General features: G+C 47.8%; 1 protein-coding gene across 7 annotated transcripts in view; it reads right to left on the bottom strand.

Annotated features, from left to right (window-relative positions):
* Positions 1-14779, bottom strand: part of LOC147272775 (nck-associated protein 5-like) — a 109632-nt gene that overhangs the window by 21766 nt on the left and 73087 nt on the right. For all 7 annotated transcript variants that reach the window (XM_086201297.1, XM_086201246.1, XM_086201263.1 and 4 more), the window contains 5 exons: positions 12135-12222; positions 9163-9336; positions 6456-6524; positions 4738-4776; positions 4534-4653 (listed from right to left, as the gene is read on the bottom strand). In XM_086201297.1, the coding sequence (XP_086057423.1) occupies positions 4534-4653; positions 4738-4776; positions 6456-6524; positions 9163-9336; positions 12135-12222 (490 nt within the window). The remainder of the gene's footprint in view (positions 1-4533; positions 4654-4737; positions 4777-6455; positions 6525-9162; positions 9337-12134; positions 12223-14779) is intronic.

The raw sequence follows: 14779 nt of genomic DNA, 5'->3' as shown, positions 1-14779 counted from the left end.
TTTTTGGTTTGTTTTTGAACAGCTCAGTGGTCCTGCTCTCTCCTAAAATGTTAAATGTAATATGATTTCATTATTTTCCAACATCTAAAACAGCTCCACGAGCTCGGACTCTCTTCACTAGCGCCCCGATTCTCACTCTCACTCGCTCAAAGTCATTAATGTCATCAGCCAGGAAAAAAAAAAAAAAACTAATGTGAATAAGAAATAATTGCATCAGGGAGTAAGGGACTCCTTTTGATTTATTTATTTTTTTTCCAATTCATACGCTCATCTGCCATCTCTTCAGTTACTTAGCTCCTATATGCTTAAGAGGGAAGGACACAAAAGCAAATACATCTCCGTGTATTAATCTCAGAAGTTAATTACACCGAGTTCCCTGCGCTCAAATTAACTTCAATATGCCGGAACAAAACACTTGGATTTCCTGCCAAGGGTAAAACTAATGCTTACTCAGGGAGCATGGGCTTTGTTTTTACACATGCTTGTATTTCTGTCTCAATTTCTGCAGTTAAAATTACGTGTGCTGTGAAAAAGCTCCAGAAATAACCAGAAAATAAAGACGGTTGGATGCGGGTTGTTTTTTTGTTGTTGTTTTTTTTATTGCCTTTCCATGAATCGTGTTTCTGAGCTATGGAAGACAAAACAGTTCCTAATGATAGCGAATGTGACTCTTCAGAACAAACAACCTGCATCACTTCGCCTGTGGCCAAAACACAACCTTGTTTTTTTTTCATCTTTCCTCCAACTTTCAGCCTGACACTCGAAGCAGAAGCTGCTTAGTGTGACTCATGAATAAACAGTTCTTTCTGGTGTCATGGAAACAATGAGCTCAATGCCCGCTTTCAAAGTCTGCGTGCAGATCATGAAAATCATTTTCATAATGAATATATTTCAGTGTTTTAGCTTTTAAAATGAACTCAGGGTGCAGGGAACAAAATTCCACCCACCTTTATTTTCTTGTTTGTCAGTGACTCTCCGTTTAATTTAAACTACACGGGTCTTGATTTCGTGTGCGTTTTCTCACATGACCTGCAAATTACGAGACCGTATCCCTCTGACGGGGACGGGCATCGCTGCACTCGCGTCTCCTTGACACAACTTCCAGGCTAAATATCCCGCAGTGGGATGGGCTGGTCCAGCAGCAGGTTCTCCCTACATTTCTGGTCGTGGCGGCCTTGTGGCCCACCTGACGGTCGGCTAGTCCCTGCCGAGCCTGCTGATCTTGACTGATCTGGTTCAAAGGCTGTAACGATGAAGATTTCTGTTTTATCTCTTTTCAAAAGCGTTTACGTGGTTGGGTACTGCCTCTCCGGCGCTCCCTGCCGTCCGCGGGGCGGCTGAGGAGTCACGGGGGGCTCTGATCTTATCATAGAGTGCAGGATTTCACCTCCTCAGCATCCTCATCAAGCATTCAGTCGATAGTGTCACAGGGTCACGTAGTGAAAGAGTAGATGACGAGGCTGCATGGATTTGAAACTTTTTGAGGGTCAAGGCCAAAATCAAGGTGGCGAGGTAATGTTCGGAAGACGCCACCGGATGATCCGGCAACAAGACGGGAACAATAGTGAGTGTATTTCTGTGGTTATATATAAAATAATATAACGCATCGGAGTTTTCACCAGCTGTTTAAACCCCAGCTGCTTCGCACCACCAGAGACCCAGCAGCTGGACAGGCAGCTTTCACCTGCAGCAATACCAACACACACGGCTCATGAGGGCTGAAAAAGGGATATTCTGACAGTAAATGTTTTTTTTTTTTTTTTTAAACTTTCTTTGCACAGCAACTTCCAGCGAATAGTTATGGCAGCAGCAGATGTTTGACTATGCAAACTGCAGGTCTGCGGTAATGAGGTCACCGCGTTCACGCCGTGTCCTTGGGCCCCGCGAGGTAGCTCAAGAACAAGCAAGCATTTTCCCCAGTAATGGGTGACTCAATTGCCACTCGCCTGTCGTATTTGATAAGCAGCGCGAGGAGAAGGGAACGCACACGAGTCATTTTCCCTTCGCTTGCAAATACCGTACACCATCATTTGAGAGAAGCGCCATTCTTCTGTTTTTAAGGTTAAGGTCAGACTTTTCTGGAAAGGATATGTGGCATTTTTTTTTGGAAGTGATGGAGCAGAAGGCAGGGAGGGTGGTGCAGCCGCCATCAGGAGGGTTCTTTATCAGGGAAACTCAAGATGCCCATAGGGAACTAGAGAACGTTTAATTACTGATAAGCAAAAGGTTCAAGCTAGAATGGAAACACACTCATATGGGTGATTAAGTCTCCCTCTGCTTGAGGCTGCAGGGGGAGAGACGAAGCTGAGACCCTCGCTGCTTGCTTTCACATCAGCTGAATTATTAAAGGTTTCACGTGGAAATACAATACAAGAGCAGAACTGGGAAATTCTTCTTATTTGATCAACCGCACTTTCACGTCTTTAAACCGTCACATTCTCGTCTCAAGACGTGCGGCTACGCCACTCTCGGCTTCCTTCCCTCCTGCTTAAAACGCTCTTGCGCCAAGTTCATTCAGTCTGGGTGCAGTCAAGCTCTTAATTCCTAATTATTGAATATTTTATTATGATTTGATCCGCTAGCAGAGGGCCGCTTTGTGCAAAGTGTCAGTCTGCAGTTGGTCACTGACTGATGCAACAGTACGTTTGCGCTACTTGGAAGATTGACCCGTAACTGAATGGAAGCATTTCTTCTTCTAAAAATATTCTAGTTCATTTCTGAAGAGAAGAAGCAGCTGGTTAGCAGGACTCAGCCAGCCGGGCTGTTCCTACCAGCACCTCTGAGCCCAGGGAACTGACGTGCAGGCGCTCAGCTGACCCAAAGCTAAACCAGAAGTCACATGACACCACGTTGATTGATGGATCTCTCTGGACCCTCCATCTTCCTGGGTAAATAAAGATGTTTTCACAGCTCTCCTCGTCCCGACCGGAGAGCTCATAATAGATGTGCAGTACATCCGGAGGGTCATGTGACCACTTTGTGATTAATTCTTCTCACTCGGCGGCGATGGAAATGTCATTATGAAATAATAAGCAGGCGGACGACTCATCCTCCAGTGACGAAGCTTCCAGGGAGAGCAGCTGCGTCAGTGAGGGACGTGTTGGAATGTGGATGCTCATCAACATGTTGTGTGATTTCCTTCTGGCCTCCCACGCGTGCACGCACACACACACACACACACACACACACACACACACACACACACACACACACACACACACACTCACACTACAAACTTTAGTTGCTTTTCAGCTGAATGAGGAGACATTACACTGAGACGTGCCAATGAGACGCAGCTCCATCATATTTCCGAGGGCCCTAATTCACATCGCCGGCCAGATTGCCCCTCTTGGTCCCCGCGGTGGTGTCATCAATATCCCTCTTGCAGCCTTTTATATTGCAGTTTCACTTGACAACGGCCCCGCCCGTCCAATAATGGCGCTGAAAGAAGCTGGAACTGATAGAGAGCTTTACAACACACCCAGAGCCAGATGATTTCTCTTTTCTACCATTTACTCCATTCCTGCCTCCTCTGATCCGCTCCATAGTTTTTCCCCTCTTCCCCCCTCCGCTAGCTCATCTCTCTCCATTTCCAACTCCTCGTCCTTCCTTTCTTATCTAACCTTGCTCTTTTTCTTTTTCTGTTTTACCTTTTTCTTTCTTTTGAAACAAACAGCCACTCCTCCCTGCCCCTTTTTCCCAGCTGTTTCCTATTTTCAGACATTTTTCACAATTATGTAAAATCCGCGCTGACCTCAGCGCTATACAAAACAATGTATCATCTTTGATAATAGATGGGTCAAGCGGCAGCGCCGTCAAATCACGCTGGAATGCACACACACACGCACACGCACACACACACTTTACAGTAAATTGGTGTTTTTCAAGGGGACCAAAGATGAACTGAAGCAATTTCCAGCCACTCTAGATGAGAGATTGACCACCAGAATGTGATGTTTGAGGAGAATATAAATACAGTGGTGCTCGTCTGATGGCGGCACACGAGAGTTTAAATGGCTGCTGGTTTGGAGGAGACGGGTCGCCTCTCACTGGTGGAGAGCTGCAGACTTTTCTATTCGAGAAAATCTCCCAAAGAATCAAGAACTGCACACATGTTAACATGTTAAGCTCTTCACATCTGCATCTGCTTCTCCTGGAGGCGCTCACAGCGGACGACGAGCTCCAGGGTTCCGCTGTTGTTAGCCGTCAGTCGCCGTTAGCTTCAAGCTAAGTGTACATGGCTGGCTCTGTGTGCATTCTGGAGTACATGGAGGAGTAAAGCAAGAGGGAAAAAAAGGTGCACAGACTCTCTGAGTTTGCACAGAGCCTGAAGTGTTGTTTTCCCCCCTGTTCTGGCGTGCTCACTTCGGGGTCTGTAAAAGGATAATTTCTGCAGTCTCCTACTCTAGTCCATGTTGTGCACATCTGGAAGTTGAAAATTGAGGTTGTGATACCACTGAGTAAGAGGAAACATACACAAACTTCACTCATCCTTGTCTGGTTTTTGCGAAAGGAAGAAATAAATATTTTTACCTGGAGAAGCAAGTCGGAGGCGGGCTTGATCCGCTGCTGGAACAAAACGCCCAGCGCCCGGTTCTGCTGCTCCAGGTCAAACACTCGAGTTCGCAACTTCAGACATTCCTCTCTCAGATCCTGAAGGAACAGAGAGAGCAGGTAAGTCAGCACAGTCAACAACGGCGGGGTTGTTGTTGATCATTAAAATGAGAGGCGGCGAACCTTCTGGGTGAGAAGTGCCTGGACCACTTGATTGGCGACCTTGAACGAGACGAAAACAACAAGATTTATTAAGAATCCACAACAGCTTCGTCTTCTGCTGCTGTGTTTTACATCCGCAAGTTTAACTCTCACTTCCTAACGGCGGAATCGACAGCGCCGGGTCGCTGCAGGCGCCGAGGGGTGTGTGGCTCAAGAGCTGTTGTGCCTGGGCCTCGGTCTCGCGGCGGCGCTCACCCGCCCACGCCTCAGACCACAGCGCCGCTGGAGGAGCAGCTCAGATTACAGCCCATTGATTGCTCATTAATACCGTGTGAAGCCACGCCGGCTCTTTGGAGTGCGCTCACTCTCGTTTATTGAATGAGTGAGTAAACACGGTGAAATGAGCCTCTGCCTCTGGAACCTCAGACTCCAGACCTGCTGGAGTCAGAAGCTGAAGGACTGGAGTGGACCAGTCTGATCAGAGGACCTTGATCAAGTCATTAAACAAAATGAGTTCGCCTACACACGACAACACAGCTGGTTTGACAGAAAAAAAAATCATCCCTTCTGTTACAGAGCAAACTTTAAAGGCGCTTCATCAGCAAAACAAAGCCACAGAAGCAGAAAAGGATGAAAACTCTAATACAGCTGCGTGAAAACATTCCCACCCCCCCTTTCTTTTTATCACTCACTTTTAATCTTCTTCCTCTCTGCCCGTCCTTCCCCTTTTTATCCCCCTTTCTCCTCTCACCCATCTTTCCCACCCTCCGGCACATCTGCTCAGTCTACTGAGCCGCTTGCTTCCAGGACAAATTGTGCAACTTGTCCCCAGTGGATACGCTTCCCCTTAGCAGCACTCGCCATCTCACCCACTCAGAGTGATTCAGCAAGCAGGCACGGTCGGCAGCCTCGCCGCTTTATTCCCCTAATGTGGTTCTCTAAACAGCCCTTATCAAGCTCTCAAGTAACCAGAGGGCAAAGTCGTGCCATTGTTATGTAAACCATTGCTTCAGCAGCACCCGCGCACATCAGGTTACGGCTTCTGAACATGTTTATTACCGAATTAACACTGACTGGAAACAATGCAAAACACTGATTTGAGGTGCCGTGCGTGTGGGCTGCTCCACATAGCTGGCACAGAGCTTCACATCTGCACCAACAGCCCTCCGAGATTCAAAAATGCCTTCTTCAAAGACTTTCAAAGCCTGAAGGGAAGAATTAGGTGACTGGAGAGCTTGGAATATTCAGATATGAACTGAAGCAAAACTTCATGCCCTTCACGTATCCCTAAGTAACAGGTCACAAAGGTGCGTTTCCCCCTCCTGCACCATTTCCTCATGACTCGGGGATGCAGGAAGAAGCGGACACGTATGTTTAGCTTGACTCTAATAGCAGCTAGCGGCTCAACCCTGATAATCCACGTCTTGGCCAGGCTCAGTAATCACGAGGCTAAATGTACGTGGCCGGCTCTTTCCAAAGTTACACAGAAGTAATGCACCTGGGAGGTTTGTGAGTTCAAAACATCGTTTTGTGAGTACTTCAAAGGCAAAAAAACTCCTCTCCGGGTAAAGTATTGCTTTAATATCAACACCTCTGTGCAGCCAAAGTGAATCTTGCAGGAAGCACACGGAGCTCTGCAGGATCTCATCTAATCTGAGGCAGCACAGTCTTTCTCATTCTGGCACATGAAGTGAAGACAAACACTTGTGGACTCTTCAAGGAAAGCAAAAGTGCGTCACCTCATCGAGACAGCGCTCGTACTGTTCCCTCTGGCTCTCGTTCTCTACGGCCAAGGCGGAATTCTTCTCCTGCGAAGAAACACACGGTCAGCGCACAAGCAGCGTAGTTCCATCCGGTGAGACAACAATCAAGCTGCAGCCACGAGAGGAAAAAGGTCAGATGTCAACGCTGCACCAGGACGACCAATAGGAATTTAAAAAGCAGCAGAGATAAAGGTCAAGGGGATGGAAGTTATGGTGGTGAACTTTGGGGTGGCAGATAGCCGTTTGAGTTCCGACCAACTAAGAATATCTCCTGCTCTTGACCGGTGACGAGGCGCCGCCCTATTGATCTCTGGGAGTTTCCAATTTGTCAGTCGTGGGCAGCTATTAGGAGCTGTCAGCCGGCATGGTGCTCTCACCCGCTGCCCTTTAGTAGAAACCAGCCAAACATAATCACTGCAAAAAAACAGTCCGATTGAAGCAACTAATTAAAGCTAGAAGATGGTCGGGTGTAATGAGTGAGTGATTAAATGTGTCCTGGTTGAGTCCTTCAATTAAAACTAGGTTATGACTTCAGTAACTCATATTCTGAAGTGTCCTCAGAAACAAAATAACATTCGTGTAATTATTTGTAGCCGTGAGATCGTAGGAGAACTGGTCCCCACAAATTAGTCAGTCATTAGTCATTTTTTTATTACTTTGTGGCCTCAAAATAATTGAAATGAGGGACCAGATTTTATTCAACGGCCACTCATTTATTGAATGACGGGAACACATTTGATATCATTTCGCTTCAAAATAAGTAAACTGAAGGGAGAGGTTGTTTTGGTCATCGTAGGTTTGCGTTCCTTCTCTGTGGTCAGTGAGGAGCTCTCTGGAAACCGTATTTTTGGAGCACAAACTCTGAGAAGGAGCCCGACGCGAGCAGGAGCTCCTCTGTCTCTCTGTCCGGGACTCCTGTGTGAACGCAGACTTGCTGCAATGAAACCTTGAAATCAAGTGTTTTCATTGCTAAGAGACAGACCAGTGCGATATTGTAGTGTGTGTGCAGTGACACAGTCAGGGGGTGTCTTCTGCCTGCTACGGAGCGATTCCACTGGAAAATGTAATAAACACACTGATAAATGAAAAGCTGCTTAATTTCAAAGCAAAGCTAAATGTGGTTACGAAGACGAATTGCAGGGTTCTGTCTTCTCTGCAAGCTTGTGGAAATGTGGGAGGCTGGATGGCGGCGAGCGGCGACTCCAGCGCCCGTGAGGAGTCCGACGACAACAACACCAGTAATAAGACGAGATTATTGATATCAGTTTAAACTGTCCGATTGATCAATAACGCTCTTTGAGACTGTCAAGGGACCATGATTGGTATTGATCCTGAGCCCAGCCACTCAAACCAGACTGTCCTGGTGTCTCACACACACACACACACACACACGCACACACACACACACTAAACAAATACGGCTACCAGCTTGTTCATGGCTGAAGTCTCATTCTCATTTGCGCAATATCTTTTCAATTTTTGCTCAAATGTCCACTGGGATTTGATGATGAGCTGCAAAGATTTTGGAGGTCAAAGGTCACCTCACATGAATGCCATCGAGGGAATTCCCCTGAAACATCAACAAGGACTCAAGAAGGATGTCCCAGGCTACAAAATGTGGAGGTCATGTCTCTGGCAGGTTAAGGGTCTGATGACCAGGTCTCTGTTTCAATTTAACATTAATCTGTTTTTTTTTTTTTTTAAAGAAATGAATGCATGCATTTGTGCATTTTTGAAAGGCATCTAAAAATTCTCCCAGCGACAAATCTAAATGTTGTCTCTGCTCCTCGTGTATGGCGTTCCCAAATGACCCTTCTGAGGAATTTTGCCGTGTCTGTTAGCAGGTATTTATCCTGATATCTGACTCTTAATGCGATACTACGGCCTGGACTGCAGCTGAGGAATGAGAGCTGGCCAGTGCTGACTTACTGTCTGCAGCGTTTAGCGACGGTGCAGCCAGGTGATGCATTGCCTCGCGCCGCTTTAGCTGGTGTGGAATTCATCATCAGCGCTGCGCAATGGAATAAAATGGCAGATAACTTTTGATAAAGCCATTGGAAATGTAATGTTCAGGTCATGTGCTTGGTCAAAGGGATCTGCTGGACCGTACTTCCTGCTGCGAAAGATCAGCAGCAGCTTTCATGTGGCGAGGGCTGTGTTTGTCGTTCAGCTTCTTAAATGTGTTCATCATCCACCCATGGTGCAAAAAAACCGAAGACGGTTTCAAGGGATTTAAGACAAGAGGAAGATTTCTTGTCATGTTTACCACCAGATTAGCATCAAACAGCCACTTAGACTGGAGATCTAACTTGAGTAAGCCTGAGTGCTCTAATTGCTGGGGAGATGGGAGCGGAAGCGTGTCTACCGTCCGCATGAATCACGGCCGCTCGCCTCCGTCCGAGGCTTCTGGGTGCGAGGCAGAATGCAGCTGAAATCCCAGAGCAGCGGGGAAAACAAACCGGAGCTGGAGCAGAGCCCGAGGCCCCCACGGCCTCTCTCACAGGATGACTTTGCTCTTGAGAGTTTGATGAGCTGTCATGCTTTCAGACACAAGCGAGCAAATGACAGACGGGCTCGCCACGGAGGAAAGCTGCAAGTGTGGAGGCGAGGAAGAAAGGTAGGTGGAGAAGAGGGCAAGAAAGGGAGAAGGAATCAAAGAAAAGCCTGCCGTAGAAGCCGTTACCTCCAGGGCCTTGAGACGATCCAAAAGGAGCTTGGTTTTGTCTTCTGCTTGGCTGGCGTCAGGATCGGCGCACGACGGCATCCCAGCAGGGTCTGGCTGGGTTTGAGACGCCGGCGGGGAGCCGTTCTCTTCAGGGCCGTCATGCTGCTTGTGCAGTTCCTCTGAGAGTTTATCCTAACACACAGACAAAACAGAGAGCTTTAAAAAAAAGAAAAAAGAAAGGGACGATTTGGCAAGTCAAATCAGAGCAGATGGGAAGAAAGCAATTCAGCAACGAGGTATGACCGACGTTTCAGGCCAAAATAAGATGAAAAAGGGTTAGGGAGCCGTGAAAGGCAGATATGAGAGGGAAGGAGGAAGGTGGGAGCGAGGAGGATCAGATGGGCAGATGGGACAACAACAGAGCTCACAAACATCCCTTAATCCCTAATCAGGTTTCTCTTGTTTTCCAGAGACCAGCACTGACCTTGAGGACTCACTATCTCTGCCTTCACCAGGCTTGACACCGTCTCTCTCTCTCTCTCTCTACTGAGGGTGGGGAGCTTCCAGGCATCTGCCATAATTATCTACTTGTAATAATTAGCTGCTAATTAGACATTCTCTGGCTTAACAATGACTTCTCGCTCACAGTGGAGTCTGCGCAGCGAGATGGAGATCGATCCGGCGCAGAGATGTTGAGGGAAGTGGTGTCATGGTCGTTTGGGCTGCATCTTCCAGGAGTTCTCCAGGAATGAATTTCCAGCCTCCATCTCCCAGCTTCGTTATATTTAACCGTTCTTTTTTTCAAGGTGTCACCAAAAAAAAAAAAAAAAAAAAGTAAATCTCATCTGGTGACTGTCACCCTCGGCGTGGGCGGCCACTCGCAGAAAAGCAACGCAGACATCAAGAGTCATGATGACGTAAGAATTCCACATGTTGAAGGACATTAGAGTGTGATGTCACTCCCGTGTGGTCTGATTATGGCCCCCGTCTGCTGCCGGCAGCGATCAGCACACAAAGTTTCTTTTCGGATCGACGCAGGTTGAATACGTCCAGGGGTTTTTATCGCTTCAATAAAGGAATGAGATTTTCTCTGTTTCATTTCCAGTGAGAGGAAAAGTCAGGAATCTTGTTTTTATCCTTTTAAAGGGTTTTATACTTCACGCGATGACAAATTAAGTCAATTGAAAAAAAAAAGGAGAAAACGGCGATGAAATCACCGAATTGATCGGCTGCTGGGTTTCATGATGAAGGTGGCAGAGATCTGACGTGATCCTCCCCAACGTCTGGAGCAGAGACATTCCCAGACTGTCTCCCAGCGCCAGGAAGGGTGTCTACCTCTCAAACGCTCCGAATGAAGTTTTTCTGACGGTGACACAGACTCACTCAGTTGTTAAGAGTGTGATGTATCACCGCGCAATTCTTCCATTTGTCATGCCTACCTGTGCTTTGACAGATCATTGTCATACCTGACAACAATATGCTGGACAAAGTCAAGGTTAGCTGCACTGATGGATGGCTGCGGCTGGGCTCTGAAGAACAAGCCGCCTCCCCCTCACAGGAATTGGAAATAATGTCTTTTGGTTCTGGCTTGATCCGATCTATTCAAAACATATGAGGTTTTCAATCTTGTTTGATTCCATCAGACAATTGTGTTAGAGGCAATACTTTATCGTCACAGTTTGCTTTTGTCTGCAGAGTCTGCGTTCGCTTTAAGAGACGACTCATCACGCGGCGTTAAAAGGGCTCTATAATAATCTCCGTCGAGAAAGAGAGAGAGAGGGAGAGGGAGAGGGAGAGGGAGAGTCTGGAGCAGCTGCAGAGGAGGGAACCTTGTCCCTCACGCTGCCCTTTCCAGTTATTGAGTTTGTCTGCTGAACACACAAAATGCAGCTGAGCAGAAGAGGTTGGTCAGTTATTCAGCAACTGGGAATAGCACAATAACACGCCGCCATTGTTCCCTTTGACAATGTCCATCCACTGCTGATCATGAACTCCGTCTCTAAAGTCACTCAGCGAGAAAAGCTTCAGTTCCTGTCCGTCAACATGTTTATATGAAGGGAATCAATCTGCGGTTCGAGTCGAGCGAATTGTGAACATCTCAGTCAAACCCCCCCCCCCCCCCCCCTAAAATTTTACTCCACCCATATTTAAAGATTTACGGTAAATGCCTGCGAACCAAAAAAGGACCCAGAAAAGGTGAGAGGTCAGGATTTCAGCTTCCGAGGGGCCTCGAAGGAAGGAAACATTTGACGGCGTCTCCTTGGTTTCATCTGAAAAGTCGATCGCGCCATCCTTGAAAAGAGCTGAGCCGGTGGATGGTAGCATTAGCCGCTAAGCGTGCCCCAGCAGAGGGGATGCATGTAAATTTTCCATCTGAAATGTGACTCAGACGTCCCACCAGAGTCCCCAGTGGCGCGCCCACTCAGGGTGACGCGAGCATCAAGAAACCAGTAGGAACTCCTTCCTTTATGGTTTCATATCATAAATGCGCTGAACTGGAAGAGGATTAGCACTCTTGCTGCTTTATCAGGAGGTACCGCACACAGCTGGAGGCTGAATAACTTATTTTTTGCGAGTTCCAACTCGGAGACAGGGTGGAGAATCAAATCGCAGCGATAACAGACAGACACAGGCGACGGCGTTTCAGCGCTGCAACACTGTGTAAACACGCCGAGCTCCAAATTGTGAAGTGCAAAAGGTGACAGTGTGTTTTCAGGGATCGGCGGTGTTACTTATTCCCTCAACCTGTCTGCTCAATCCCAGCAGCCGTTCCTCTTATGTCACAGGGTCAGCAATGATTGCTTTCACCTTGGCTCAGACTGCATTTGCTCAGCAAAACCAAAAAAATCGGAGTGGACTGTAAACTCAGACACCTCTCCTCCCACAGACATCACCAGCATTCCTCAACGGTTCCTTGTTATTTGTGAGCAAAGACAACGACGATGATCATCGGCTTTACTTGAGCTGCAGGCCCACAGGTTGAGTTTTACCTTGTAGGCCTTCATGATGTCCGTCGTGTCCACCGCAGTCTCCAGGACTCCCTGGTTCTGCAGCAGCGACCGCACCGTCTCTTCCATCCTGCACACGCAAGACACACGTCATCAATACAAGACTTATAATTGATGGATAGCAGCTGAAAAGCAGTCGCTCAAGCCTGACCGAAGGTCTCCGGGCAGCTTTGTGGACTGTTTTCATGCAGTTTGAGTCTCAGTACCAGGGAGACTTTTGGATTATCGTGAATAACTGGGACATTGTTTCGGGGGAAGAGTAGCTTTGTAGCCAGCAGCGGTTCTAGGCTCCCCTCAGGCGCTCCAAGATGTAGCAGAGCCACATGAGCCTGCTGTCTTCATCCTGACGGAGCGGCTGCGTTGACCTTGCCCCAGGAGCCTCTGAAACGGTGCCTCGCCAGAGTCATCAGCACCCTCATCAGCACCAAAAATGGAATGTTGTTGCTGAATATTGATTTTTCACTGGCATTTACATACAAGTACACACACACACACACACGCACGCGCGCACACACACACACACACGCACGCGCGCACACACACACACACACACACACACACACCTGAACCTGCGGTGGACACGGAGAGCGATAGAATCAACGCCAGACACAGGATGGATGAGTGCGATTGTTTTTGGACCGAACTAACTTCTGCTGGGCGGCGAACACTTCATCCGCCGAGTGGAAAATGCGCAAACTTCTTGTGTGATTTGGAGTCCGTATGCAGCCTCGTGCGTGTCTGCTGATGGCTTGAATTAAGTGCAATCACAGCAGCAAACAGCGAGCGAGTGACCTTGACCTTCACGGCCCGGTTGCCTCAAAACAATCTGCGCCTCTATTTGGTGCTGCTAACACTGAGAGCTGCATGCAAAACAGGTGCCTGAGAGTGTGTGTGTGTGTGTGTGTGTGTGTGTGTGTGTGTGTGTGTGTGCGTGTGTGCGTGTGTGTGTGTGTGTGCCTCTTTTTCCATTACAATAAGATCCACATGGCATCTCTATCCCTGTAGCTGGAGGATGAACTCTGACTCCTTGGGATTCAGAATCTAACCAAGGACTCGATAAGAAACAGAAGATGTTCTTGGATGCAGACGGGATCTCGGAGTCAGAAGTGATAAGACAGAGCTGGCATTCAAGGTGCGGCAGCCAGCCTTCCATAACAGAACAAGGCATCTTCTTATTTGACAAAATAAAACGGGGAAAACTCATCTGATGAAGCTTCAAAGATCCTCTGCCTTTTCACACGGATGTTCACGTGAAACTTGACTGTCCTGTTGACGTCATTGTACAGCCAGTAGGTGTAATGAACCTAAAACCTCCAAACTGGTGACAGTGATGCAACACCAACCAACAAATCTGCTCTTAAAGTTCTTAATCTGAAGCTTTGCATGCATTTTTTCCCCATTCAAGTATCCTGCATACAGTTTAGTCCCATCAGACAATGACCTCACTTGTGTCATCATATAATAATCTTTCCCTCCACTCATCTGTCATGCGTCAGTGGATGAATGTGAATGAGTTCAGGCGGGCAGGGCAGAGGAGGACGGCGCCGGCCACGCCATCTGTCCAGCCTGTGCCGTAAAGCCGGCTGTAATCAGGCCGCTCGCTACTGGGTGAACATTGGGAGAGCCGGGCCGGCCGGCAGGCTGGGCTGGTGGCAGATTGCTCCAGTTCCTGCTTTAGATGCTGGCCTTAATCAGCACAACCTATGCAGCAAAGAGGATGTAGCAGGAACGCTGACGGCTCAAAGACTGAGCGACAGGCGTGAGCAGCATGGCGAGGAGTCCTGGCGATTCGGGAAGGTGACCAACTAGAACTCAAACCTCAGTTTTTGTCTTTAGATCTGAGTCACTGAACTTATTTGCTCCCAATATAAACCTCTGAATTCTGCCTACAGCAAGTTCTTAATCCAAAGCAGATGGTTGCCACACGTCTGCTTGTTCATTTTGAGTGAAACGTAACAGAAACACCGCCTTGGACACATTGATTTGGTTTAAGAAACAGATGCAACCTCCTTAAGATGCCACTTGCACATTTTTGATTCATTTTTTGTTCAATTTTGAAGGTTGAATCTGCAAATATGTCACATAGATGCCGAATAAATCCATCAATTTAAAGCTAACATGCTAAATGTCATTAGGCGAGCCAACAGATGGAGTCAGAACCGATGCAACCAGCACAAGCACACGTCCAATCAGCAGGAAAGTGATGAATGTAGAATCTAATGACATCAGCACGTGTTTGTGTAGCTGGCGTAGTCATGCACCTCCTGCACACCTGCACACCCCCCCCCCCCCCCCCACCACCACCACCAAACCTCAGTGACCTTACCGAGCAGCAGGAAACACTTTGATGCTGCTGCTGCTTCCCCATGTCGATGAAGGGAGGGGAGGTCTGGCTCTTTCGAGGCGGGGGGGCTGGGGTGAACGTGCACACCTGAAAGGGGCTCTTTATACTTCTGAACAGATCCTGGGTGCTCCGGAGCTGCGCCCAGCTTTCCAGACAGCTTCCATTTCAAAGTTTCCTGTCACAGATGCGTGGCATCTCGCTGACTTTTTTTTTTTTTTATTCCGAGTGCCGGAAAACTTTGAAGTGTGGTGGCGGCGCTGAGGGACTGGAATCAGTTTATGTG

This window comes from Aulostomus chinensis, chromosome 1 (assembly GCF_037954235.1).
Source record: "Aulostomus chinensis isolate RoL2024-O1b breed Wild chromosome 1, RoL_Achi_v1.0, whole genome shotgun sequence".
Taxonomy (NCBI): Eukaryota; Metazoa; Chordata; class Actinopteri; order Syngnathiformes; family Aulostomidae; genus Aulostomus; species Aulostomus chinensis.
This window is presented reverse-complemented; position numbering and strand designations above follow the sequence as displayed.